General features: G+C 31.9%; 1 protein-coding gene across 1 annotated transcript; it reads right to left on the bottom strand.

The window, feature by feature from the left end:
• Positions 1 to 5,245: 5,245 nt before the first annotated feature.
• HELRODRAFT_190830 (hypothetical protein) lies at positions 5,246 to 9,819 on the bottom strand (the record flags this gene model as incomplete). The annotated part of the gene is made up of 5 exons (XM_009015518.1): positions 5,246 to 5,381; positions 6,033 to 6,192; positions 7,494 to 7,575; positions 7,768 to 7,940; positions 9,753 to 9,819. The coding sequence occupies 5 exons, from the start codon at positions 9,817 to 9,819 to the stop codon at positions 5,246 to 5,248; spliced, it is 618 nt and encodes a 205-aa protein (XP_009013766.1).
• Between the last annotated feature and the right edge of the window lie 2,681 nt (positions 9,820 to 12,500).

The raw sequence follows: 12,500 nt of genomic DNA, 5'->3' as shown, positions 1-12,500 counted from the left end.
ATATATATATATATATGTATATGTATATATATATACATATATGTATATATATATACATATATGTATATATATATATACATATATGTATATATATATATATATATATAGATGCATATATCGTACAAATACACACTTTACAAATCACGTCGTTGGGGTATTTTTAATATAAGTACATACTTTATGCGGATCAATTGATCAAAAATAACGTAAAAGTTGGTCGTTGCTGTTAAATATAAATTCCTCAAATTCCTCTCCCTTTTTCTCTCTCTCTCTTTCTCTCTCTCTCTCTCTCTCTCTCTATATATATATATATATAATTTTTATATTATTACATCATATTAAATACATTCAACATTAAAGATTTTATTTTTTTAAATTATTTATTCTCAAAAAATAAAACCATAAGAGGCGATTGGTCTAACGTTAATTTATCATTATCACAGATATGGAATTTGTACGAGAGGTTTTTTTTTCATATTATATTTGTATTGTCAATGCTGTTAAAAATATAAGTTGATTAATCAAAGTATGTGCATGTATGTATGTATGTGTGTGTGTGTGTGTGTGTGTGTATGTATGTATGTGTGTATGTATGTATGTATGTGTGTATGTATGCATGTGTGTTTGTGTGTGTAGCTGCGTGAACGTGCGAGTATGTTTGCATTTAACAAATTGGTATGCGTGTAAATGTACCAATATATGTACCTGTATCAAGTATGTGTTTATATGTGTTTATGAATCTGTATCAAGATATACGTGCTAATGTATCTGTATCTTATTTATAAAAAAACCAGACAACTATTCAAAAGAATATAATGAGACGTTGGTATAATTCATAGTTGGAATGAGATGGAGTGTATTAAATGATTGGAAGGGCTTCTAATGCTATGGCATTGGTAGAAGGATAATTTGTTCATTCTTGTTACGTTTCTCTTTACCTCACAGGTAAAAACAACAACAGTAGCACATACACACATTGCATGTAGTTACACAAGAATCAACGTTTGAAAGGCAAGGATCGTTTCGCATTCGAAGACAGTCACTGCAGCATCAGAGCCAGGCATGTTGACCATTACACCAATGCAAAGTCAGATGTTAACTGATTATTTAATCATGAGAGAATTGATAAGTTGAAACAAATCTCAAAAGCTTCAATTTCTGTGCAAAGCTCTTGTAAAATATGGATTTTTTAAGGTCGTATTCCTTAATGAGTATGCTGGAGAAATACGTTATGCCATTCATGTTGAAAGAAATGGAAAAATGAAAATGATAAAAAAAGCAGCATGATATAAGTAATAATAATAAAAACAATATTAATTGTTTTATAATAATAATAATATTATAAATATTCTTGATCATATTAGACTGTATTATTATAACCCGATAATAATCGTACATTATTTGAATCAATAAATAATAAACGAACTAATTTTACTGAATGATGATACATTTGTGTGGTTTTTTTTTTGTACTGATACAAACTCGATAACACGATCATCTTCTGCCAAAAAATCGCGTTGTGATTTAACATGTATATAAATATGCAATGAAATTCTTATTTATTTAAATATAAATATACAATAAATTTATTGTACTATTCCCACTTACTCTGTTTTATTCAATCTCAAATAAAGTTAATTCAATCTCAAACATAAAATAAATGTATTTAGTAATACTGAAAAAGACTATAAAGTGTATATATATATTAACAAGACCCACACGTACACAAGATATCAAAATATATATAACTCACACAAATACTATACTTACTATTTAGATGCACGAAACGAACGCAAAAAGCAATTACACGCACGCACACACACACCCACACAAACACACATATAAACACACACAAACACATATAAACACACACACACATATATATATATATATATATATATATATATATATATATATATATATATATATATATATATATATGTATATATATATATATATATATATATACGATTGATAACCTGTATCTTAAACTTGCATATGCTTATGTGTTTTTTTATTTTTAAATGTTTTTTTGCACTTCAAAGAAACTTATAGGAAAAATTAAATCATTCAACTAATACGAAATCTTATCAATTAATTATGATAATTTTCTGTCGTAATTGACATGGAAGGGTTAAATATTTCACTCTTTTAATTTTTAAAATAAATAAATAAGCCAATTTTGAAATCTAAAATTATCTGAGTCACGAACAGAAGAAAAAATTTGATAAAAAACGAAACATAAATAATTTTTGATCTGAGGAAAATTATTTTGAGACTATTTATTTTCGAGTTTTCTTTCTTAAAGTCATAAATCATACGTCATTTACACACAAGCATCATCTCTTTCTTTCTCTCGTTCTGTTCCTCCCTCTCTCTCTCTCGCTTTCTCTCTCGCACTTTCTCTCCTTCTCTTTTTTTTCCTCTTTTACTCAATCCTCTTTCAAGCTCTTCTTTTTTTCTTTCTGTACACTCATTAATAGAAGTCACAAATAAGTCTGCTTACGTGTACAAAGGCGTACATTTTGAAGTGAACGTCGCCAAAGAAATACCGAAAATATCCGAAAACACTCCCGTACAAAACGTGCCAAGCAGTACATAATTGTTTATTGATGTCGTAAACAAGGAAGGAGCCTCAATTTCTCATTAGAACACGCACTACGTCTGTGAATCGCTTCAGAGTGAGTGGCTGGCTGGCTGGCTGCTTAGGTGGTTCACTGACTGGTTGACTGGCTGATTAGTTGTCTGGTTGACTGGTTGATTAGTTGTCTGGTTGATTGGTTTTCTGATTGTCTGGTTGATTAGATGTCTAATTGAGTGGCTGATTGATTGTCTGGTTAATTTCCAATGGCTATTTTTTTTGTATGAATAGTTACTGGTTTATTATCAGACACAGACGCGCGCGCACAGAAATCTGCACAAAAGCCGCAAACGTAATTCTCGAAGCCAACAGAAAAGACGACGCGTGGATATGGGAAGGTATAAACCACGTCATTGTAACCCATGCAATTATTAATAACATTTTTGCGGTTGTCATCATCACTCTCATCATCATAATCATCATCTTCTCTCTCTCTCTCTACATCACTTTTCCTCTGCCATCATGGCATCTTTCCCAGCAGCTATATCGTCATCATGTTTACAACAGGACTACTATCATGACATATCATCATGAATGACGTCACCATTACTATCATTCATTTATTTAATGGCACGACTTCACTGCTAATTTCATGTGGATGTATTTGTTAAAAATCCGAACTGTGGTAGACTCTGTTGTTGCTTTGTTTTGTTGTTTTGTTGTTTTAATTTTATTGTATTTGTGTTGTTGTTGTTGTTGTATTAATGATTATTGTTATTATATTAGTGTTGTCTAATTTTTCTGTCTTATTGCTCATTCAGTTTCAGAAATTAAACAATGAGTGGAAATAATTTGCATACCGTTGTGGAATTTGTTGTATGAAAGAGAGAAAAACTAGAAAGAGAGAGAGAGAGAGAGAGAGAGAAAGAGAGAAAGAAAAGGGCGTGTGAATGTTTGCCTATGTGTGTGTGTGTGTGTGTGTGTGTGTGTGAGTGTGTTTGTGTGTATGTTTTGTCATCGCGGTTGCATTGTACTGTTGTTGTTGTATTTTTGTTAATTTATCTATTGTTGTGGTATTATAGTTGTTTCATAATTATTATTTATGAATCTTTTTTCTATAGCATTCCTCGGTCGCTTCATATTTCCATTGTTGTTGTTGTTGATGTTGTTGTTGATGTTGTTGTTGTGGTTGATGTTGTTGTTGTAGTTGACGTTGTTGATGTTTGCTATCGTAGTTGATGTAACGAAAGATCATTATCGTTATTATTAATGTTATCATTGTTACATCACAATTTTGTCGCATGTTATTAAGTTATTAAAATTTTCGCAATCGTTGTATGTGGGCAGTAGATGCATTTTTACACAATAAATGAATTGAATGCATGCATTAATTGAATGACTTGCATGTTATTGTGATTTCATACAATGAGGAAAGTTTGATCTTATTGTCATGTATATATTTTAATGAGATTCGATTAACTTCCTCCCTCTCTCTCTCTCTCTCTCTCTCTCTTTCTCTCTTTCTCTCATTGTTTTCTTTTTTCTCTCTTTTTCTATATACACATATAATGGTGTTATATAAAAACACATTTGAATGAAAATTACAGCAAGTTACTTTGAACACGAAAGAAGGCATGTATACGCACATTGACATACATATACAAACACACACGCACACACACAATCACGTACACACACACGCACACACACGCACACACACACACGTACACACGCGCATACATGGTAAATGTATTTCCAGAAATTCAGAGCATGAAACAGCAATTAGGTATATAATTAGAGAATATTCCTCTGGTGGAGAGTGAATTTGAATGCACTGCAACAACAATGTGTGTTCATGTATTGTGGGGCTGAAAATAGTGTGAGAAATGGAAAATTGGTAAAAGAGAAAAAGATAGAAGGAAGGAGAGAGAGGGGGAGAAAGAGAGAGAGAGAGAGAGAGAGAAAGAGAGAAAGAGAGAGAGAGAGGAAAGAAAAAAAAAACAAAAAAATAAGAGAAATAGAGGGAATATGAGAATGGAAATAGATTGCACAAAAGTAAAAATTGATAAAGAAACAAAATAAAACTTACTCTGCAGTTCGTAAAAAAATGAATATAAAAGAAACCTTTAAAAGAATAATAATTGGAGGGAAGCACAAGAAAAAATTGACCTTTGTAAAAAAATAATTGTCTTTTCTCAGAGTTGAGAAGCAAGCACCTGATTCCTTTCCTATTTGTAGCTGGTACGTGCAAATTCTTCTTACCATTCATACAAATACAATTAATAATTGATACCATTTATACGCACACAAATACCGTTTCTTCATACAAGACAAACGAAATGCATGTGCGTGTGTATATGCGTATTTACTTATGTGTGCATGTGTGTGTGTGTGTGTGTGTGAGAGAGAGAGAGAAAAAGAGTGAGAGATAGAGTTAGAAAGAGTGAGTATGTGTGAGTGTATGTATGCATGTATGTGTGTGTGTGTGTTGTGTGTGTGTATGTGTGTGTGTATGTGTGTCTGCGTATGAGTGTACGTTAGATTTATTAAAACAACGATCATCCTTTGAAATGGAATTAATTTAAAATGCTACACGCCCCATATTTAACGTTATTGCGCACTGTATTAATTCCATTGGTTAATGATAACATTTTTTTATTCCTATCATAATTGTTTTATTATAGTTATAATAATTATCATCTCTGGTGATATTTCTTCTTCTTCCTCTTCTTCTACTTTTCCCTCTTTTTCTTCCTTTTCCTCTTCTTCTTCTTCCTCTTCTTCTTCCTTTTCTTTTCTTCTTCTTTATTATTATTCTTATTATTATTAATTCGTGACGTAGCAAAAATTTCTTCTCATTAAATTCCGTACCGAACAAACTCCGCGCTTATAAAAAAAATTTAATTACTTCGAAATTACCCTTGAAATACTCACTCACGCAATAATAAGAATAATAATAATACTAATAATACTAATAAAGATAATAATAATAATAGTAATAATGATAAAGATAATGATAATAATAATGATAAAAGCTAAATAATTTAAAGGGAAAAAGATTAGAAGTTTTGGTTTTATAGGAAATAAATAAATACTGGTTTTCTTTACACAGTAATGTTAAATATTTAAGTAAGGTTAATTTCAACTGTACCTAGCAATATTTTACATTAGGTAACAATGCTTGACGGTACATAAGAATGTTTGGAGATAAATCTGGAATCAGAGAACGGGGAAGAATTTTAGCAAATAATCAATAAATAAGCGCAAGTTTTTTTTGGCAATATTTAACAACACGTGAAGGATTTTAACAGTTACTACTTTAACAATTACTTAATGGTACTTGATAATACTTAACATTCTTTACTTAGACTACGAGTGCAAATTTTAAAAATATAATTTTAAAATTTTCATTTCGGAATGAAATTAAATTACAAAAAAAAAATTTACTAACCGGACAATGTTGACCAATTTTTTTCTTTCCGCGGTGCGCTTTCGGTCCCTCTTGTTGCTCGTCCACTCCCCCATGACGACCGACGTTTCGCCTCCGTCTTGACCGTGCCAAACTTTGTGTAGGGGGTGGTAGAATGTTTCGACGCTCACTATTCGTCTGTCTGTAGGGGTGTGTGTGTGGTTTGGTGTGTTTATGTGGTATGTTGTGAAATGTTTGTGTTGTGGAATGTTTGTGTGGTGTGTTGGAGTGTGTTTGTGCAGTGTTTTGTGTGGTGTAAGGATTGTTTGTATTGTAATGATTGTTTGTGGTGTGATGTGTGTGTAGATATTTTGGGTGTGTAGAGTGTTTTTTGAGGTTGTTGGTCTGAATTAAAAATTGTTTGTTGATATGTTTGTTGGCATGAGGAAAAAAGGATTGGTGATTATTTTGCGATAGTTTGTTTGTTTGTATGTTTGTTTGTATCTTTATATACATATTTTTATGTATGTATGCTTTGTTTGTTTGAATATTTGTTTGTATGTATGTTTGTATATTTGTTTGTATGTTTGTATGGAGAATGCGTAATGTTCCTTTGTTTGCTTTGGTAGATTAGTTCTTTTTTTGTGTTTGTCGGGTTGATGAGAAAATGATAAATATAAATCACTTGAAAAAGTGTGGTAGCGACAAATTAATGAAAAAGTGACATTCAAGACGGTGACGATGATGATAACGACGATGATGAAGAAACGTTGATGATGGTGAAATGTTGATGATGATGATACGTTGATGATGATGATGACAATGATGATGATGATGATGATGACGATGATGATGATGACAGTGATTATTTATTAAGTACTGACCGTAAAAAAATTATAAAATGAAGATGGTGAAGACAAAAACAACAACTACATCAACTACAATAATTATGATGACGATGATGACGGTGACAGATATAAGACTGATGGTGATGATGATGAAACCGATGATGATTATAATGATAAAGCAGATGATGATGATGATGGTTTGGATGATGATGATGATGATGATGACGACGAGAAATGTGTTGATTTATAGTCGCATGCACTTTGCAACATCAAAAATAGTTTATTTGCAGATTCGTTGATTTATTTCCAAAAATGCACGTACACACACACACACACACACACACACACATACAAAATATTCATTCGCATCCTATTTATAATCACAAAAACACATTTATTTTATTGATTTACATTTCATTATTATCAATTTGCGCCACCATAAGTCATGAAAAATTGATCTAAAAATAGTTTTGTGTTTGTAATGGATGAAAAATATGTGTTCATAAAATCACTTAGACATTTATTTCTTTGGAAACGGATCTATAATACAATAATAATTTTTCATCATCATTATAAATAATTCAGTGAAAATTATTTTAAAATGAAAAATAAATAAAAATTTGCGCCCGAAATTCAAACATTCAAATGGACCAACCAACAGATCTGAGCCACACCTTCGCCCTCTCCCACGTCACCCCGAAGTTTTCATATTCCGGAGCGCCACTGCACATCGCTACCTGTGACGTCATAGATGGCGGTTGTGATGATGATGATGATGATGGTGATAGTGGGGTGGCAGATGCAATTATGATAATGATCGTTAACCAATTATAACATTCTAAAAAATAACAACCACTTATTTCATTACCAAGACACACAGCCAATAAAAACTCATCTCTCAACCAGCCATCAAAGATCAGGAATCTGACCTTGACGGGGGGCGGGACAAAGGTTTTGTAGGTCAGGGAGGTCGGGGGGCTGTAGAGGGAGTGAAGGAGTTCCGCTAGGTCTTCCGAGGGTCTGACGTAGGTGATGCGTATGAAGCGAACGGTGTAGGAACATTCGGATTTTTCAATGAAGTTGACGCCAGTGTGGACGTTACCTTTGTGGTGGTGGGGGTGACAGTGGCGGTGGTGATGGTGGCGGTGATGGTGGTGGTGATGGGGTGAGGATGATGATAAAGATGATTAAAAAAAATCAGTGGTAATAATTATGATTTCCGGTTAAGATGACAACAACGTCATTGATGAGTAGAGGTTTTATAATATTAATATGATGATAACGATAATAAAGAAGATGATGACGATGACGACGATGACGATGTTGATGATGAAAATAGATGATGATAAAAAGCCGATAATGATTAGATGAGTGACATAGTGCCATGCGCGTCGCCAGAGACATAAATTTCCAGAAATATATTTGGCCAGGCTAATTGATTTTCATAACCTTCTAGCCGTAATATAATCCGTGTGCGTGTATGTGTGTCCGTGTAGGAGTATGTACGTGTGTGTGTGTGTGCGTATGAATGTGCGTGTATGTATGCATATGTTTGCGCGCGTGCGCGCGTGTGTGTGTGCGTGTGTGTGTTCCTGCGTGTATGTGTGTGCGTGTACTTGACATAAATACTATCGTTTCTGCAAACGGCAGTAGTAGTAATAGCCATTATTATTATTATTATTATTATTATTATTATTATTATTATTATTATTACTATTGTTTGCCTACGTAGTAAGTTCCCGTATTGAAAACGCAACGAAAACAGCTCCGGAAGCAATCATTCGTCATCGCGTTACCCGATGATAATAATAAGAATAATAAGAATAATAATAATAATAATAAGAAGAAGAAAAAGAATAAAAATAATAATACTAACAATAATAATAATAACAATAATAATAATAAAAAGAAGAAGAAAAAGAAGAAGAAGAATAATAATAATTTTAATAATAATAATAACAAGAAGAAGAATAACAATAGTAATATTGATAATAATAATGTTAGCACTGCTTTGTATTTAGTTAGAAGAACTATCAATATAATATAATAAAATGAATTGAAATTAAATGGAGTTAAATTTAATAATTAATAAAATTATTAATTTTAAAATTAATAATAAAATTAATAAAACTGGTAATCTGTTTTTGCCGGTCATTCGATACGAATAAATACCGGTCGGTAGAAGAACGAACGCACGCACGCACGTACACGCACACGCACACACTCGTACAAGCACACACACACACGCACACAAACCAATACCAACCATTACCTATAAGATGATGATTATAATGACGTAAAAATAGTTAAAAAGCATCAAGGATAAGATGATGTCGATAATAATGCTAGAAACTTCTCGGTGACGTCATTCCACTGGTAATGACGTAACAATGATAAATCAACCAATGGCAAAATGGCGACTGAAAAATGACGCATGATTGACGGAGAAGATAAATTATAATTGTGAAAAAGGGGGGCATTTCATTTATCTAATGATAGGATCCTAAAAATTATGGGAAAATGTAATAATAATAATAATATAAATAATAATAATAATAAGAAGAAGAAGAAGAAAAAAAAGAAGGAGTAAATCGGACAATCAAAAATTACAATCAGATAGCGTTGACTTGGAGGTAACGTTACAACAATAGCGAAGTAACCATGACGTCATTAATCATTATGACGTCACGGGAAACGTTGGCGTATAGTTAATGTTGTAATTATGATATATATATATATATATATATATATATATATATATATATATATAACGTGTTAATTGTAAATAAGCAAGATAAATTACGACAAGTGTGACCAAATTTCAGTGTAGATCTTATAATTGCGTCATATACACGTAATAATAAAAATAATAATGATGACGTAATAACCAGAATGACGTAATTATTAGGATCACGTGATAGCGCAGGTTCAACTCCAGAGAAAGAGGCATCATGAAAATTTAATGCCACATGAATCTCCATCTTCTCTGACATCATCTGCCATAAATTTTTTTTCATTTTTTTTATTCTTTTCTCTCTTTCACTCTATCTCTTTTCTTTCTCTTGTTTTTTTTTCTTCTACTTTCTCTCTTTTTTTCTCTCTCTATCTCTATATCTTATTAGTTTTTTTTGCTCTTTTTTCGTCACAAAGTTTTTGACATATTTTATTGTCATTATTTCAAGTAATTTCAAGAGTTTTACATATAAATCTTTTTTTGTGCATGACAGAAAATGAAATGAAAGAATTGTCAGTAAAACACACACACACACACCAGTCTACGTGTTAACACGCGCGTAAAACTTAGCATCAGGCACATGTGTGTGTGTGTGTGTGTATTTACGTATTGTGTATTTATATGCAAATGTACTCTGGCATACGTGCATGTCTAGGTACAGTTGTGTGGAGTTGATGGATAGTCGGAAAAGGTGTCGGGATAACTTTGGAATGCTAATGGATAGAGCGAGACATGTTGATTATGTGGTTGCTGTTGTTGTTGTTTCTGCTGCTGCTACTGTTGCTGTTGTTGTTTGTTAGTGTGTTGTTGCTGTTGTCTGTGATGTTGATTTTGTTGGTTAGGTTGTTGCTTCTTTGATATTGCTGGCACAAACATTGACGATATTACTACTACTACTGCTGCTGCTACTACTACTACTCCTAATGCTATTACTACTACTACTACTGCTGCTTCTACTATTTTTACTACAACTACTGCGGCTACTACTACTACTACTACTTTATCTACTACTGCTACTACTACAATTAATAAAAAATAAGAATAAAATAAGAACAACAACGTCATTAACATGAATGATTATGGAAAATAATGACGACATGCTGTTGGAATACAAAATGGAAAAAAAACCAGAGAGAGAGAGAGAGAAAAAGAGAGAGAGAGAGAAAGAAAGGGAGAGAAAGAGAGAGTTACAAATGGCCAGCTAGGGTACGTAGATTAAAATTTCAAAAACATCTTTATTTTTCAAATTAAAATATTTTTTGCATTTAAACAAAACGAAACACGTTGTTTCCAATAACATAACAACAGCAAAACATCATAACGTTGTTAGTAACATTAACATTTGCCAATTAGCATCAACAACAACTGCAACTAAACTAACAAAATATTCTTACTGACACCAACAATATCAACACATTGAGAAAAATCAGCAACTGAACGAAAAAAACGCCAACAACAACAACAATTACAACAATAACAACAAAACAATAATAACAAAACAAAACAACAACAACAACATCCCATTAAAACAAAAACAAAAACAACCAGCAATATAACATAATTTTCGGAAGTAGAATTTTTTTCTCTCAAGAGCTTTAGAAATTTCAGCCAATTACAATTAAACAATCCCAACAACAACAATTCTAACAACACCAACAACAACAACAACAAATCTAAGAACAACAATAACAGCAACTCTACCAACAACAAAAACAACACAAACAACAACTCTAACAATACCAACTACAGCAACAACAACAAACCTAACAACAACAAATATCAACAACAGATAAAATTGTTAACAATTGCTTAAACTGTCTTTCACCGCTACTGGCTTCGATCGCAGAGAAGACACTGCCTACAACATGACAACACAACATGCAGTGTACAATTGGCACAGTGTACACTATGTCTTTGTCGTTGGTACCTCAAGAAAGTAAATTTAAAAATTGTGAAAAACAGCAACAGCGAAACAAACCAACAACAGCAACAACATTATAACCCATTACGTCAACGTCACGATGACGTCAGATTGCAGTGGCAGTTGCTGCTTATTTAGCTGAGTTAATGCAGCAGCTATGGGTATTACATTATACATAGTAATTATAATTATATTATGATTCATAATAATATAAATAATATTTTAAATAATATTAATTAATATTTAAACAAATAATTATTAATAAATGTATAAAAATTCTTAAAAAAAGGAAACGATTGCATACATAAAACATACAAGCTGTTATAAATAAACATGTTTGTGTATATATATAGGCATGTATATGTTGTATCTGTATTTATATGTGTATTCATATATGTATGTGTGTGTGTATGTTTGTTTGTCTGTCCGTACGTACGTGTGTATGTATGTTTGACGATACACCGTAAATAATAATAGTTTTTGTAGTATTTCATTTATTTTTCAGGCAAACCAATTGCACGCTTGGTCTGGTTTGTGCACAAATTTATGCACATCTATATGCGTGTGCGTGTGCGTGTGAGTTTGTCTGTTTGTACGTGTACGTTATCATTCACTCATACTTCCTTTTATTCTTTCATTTCCTTCTTTCATCCCCTTCATTCATTTCCTTCCTTCATTCACTCTTAATTTAGCACGACAGTTGTAAATGTAATGGAATGAATGGAAGACGCTGATGCTGATGATGATGATAAAAACGGTGAGGAAGAGGCGATGATGAAGACGAAATGATGATGAAAAACGTAATCTTGTCACACACACGCTCACACGCACACACACGCAGATATATTAAAAAAAAATAATATTAAAAAAAAGAATATTAAAAAAAAATTCAACCCATAAACCCACAAACGCCGAATATATACATATATATATATATATATATATATATATATATATATATATATATATATATATATATATATATATATATATATATATATATATAT

The sequence above is a fragment of the Helobdella robusta genome (genome assembly GCF_000326865.2).
Source record: "Helobdella robusta unplaced genomic scaffold HELROscaffold_16, whole genome shotgun sequence".
NCBI lineage: Eukaryota > Metazoa > Annelida > Clitellata > Rhynchobdellida > Glossiphoniidae > Helobdella > Helobdella robusta.
This window is presented reverse-complemented; position numbering and strand designations above follow the sequence as displayed.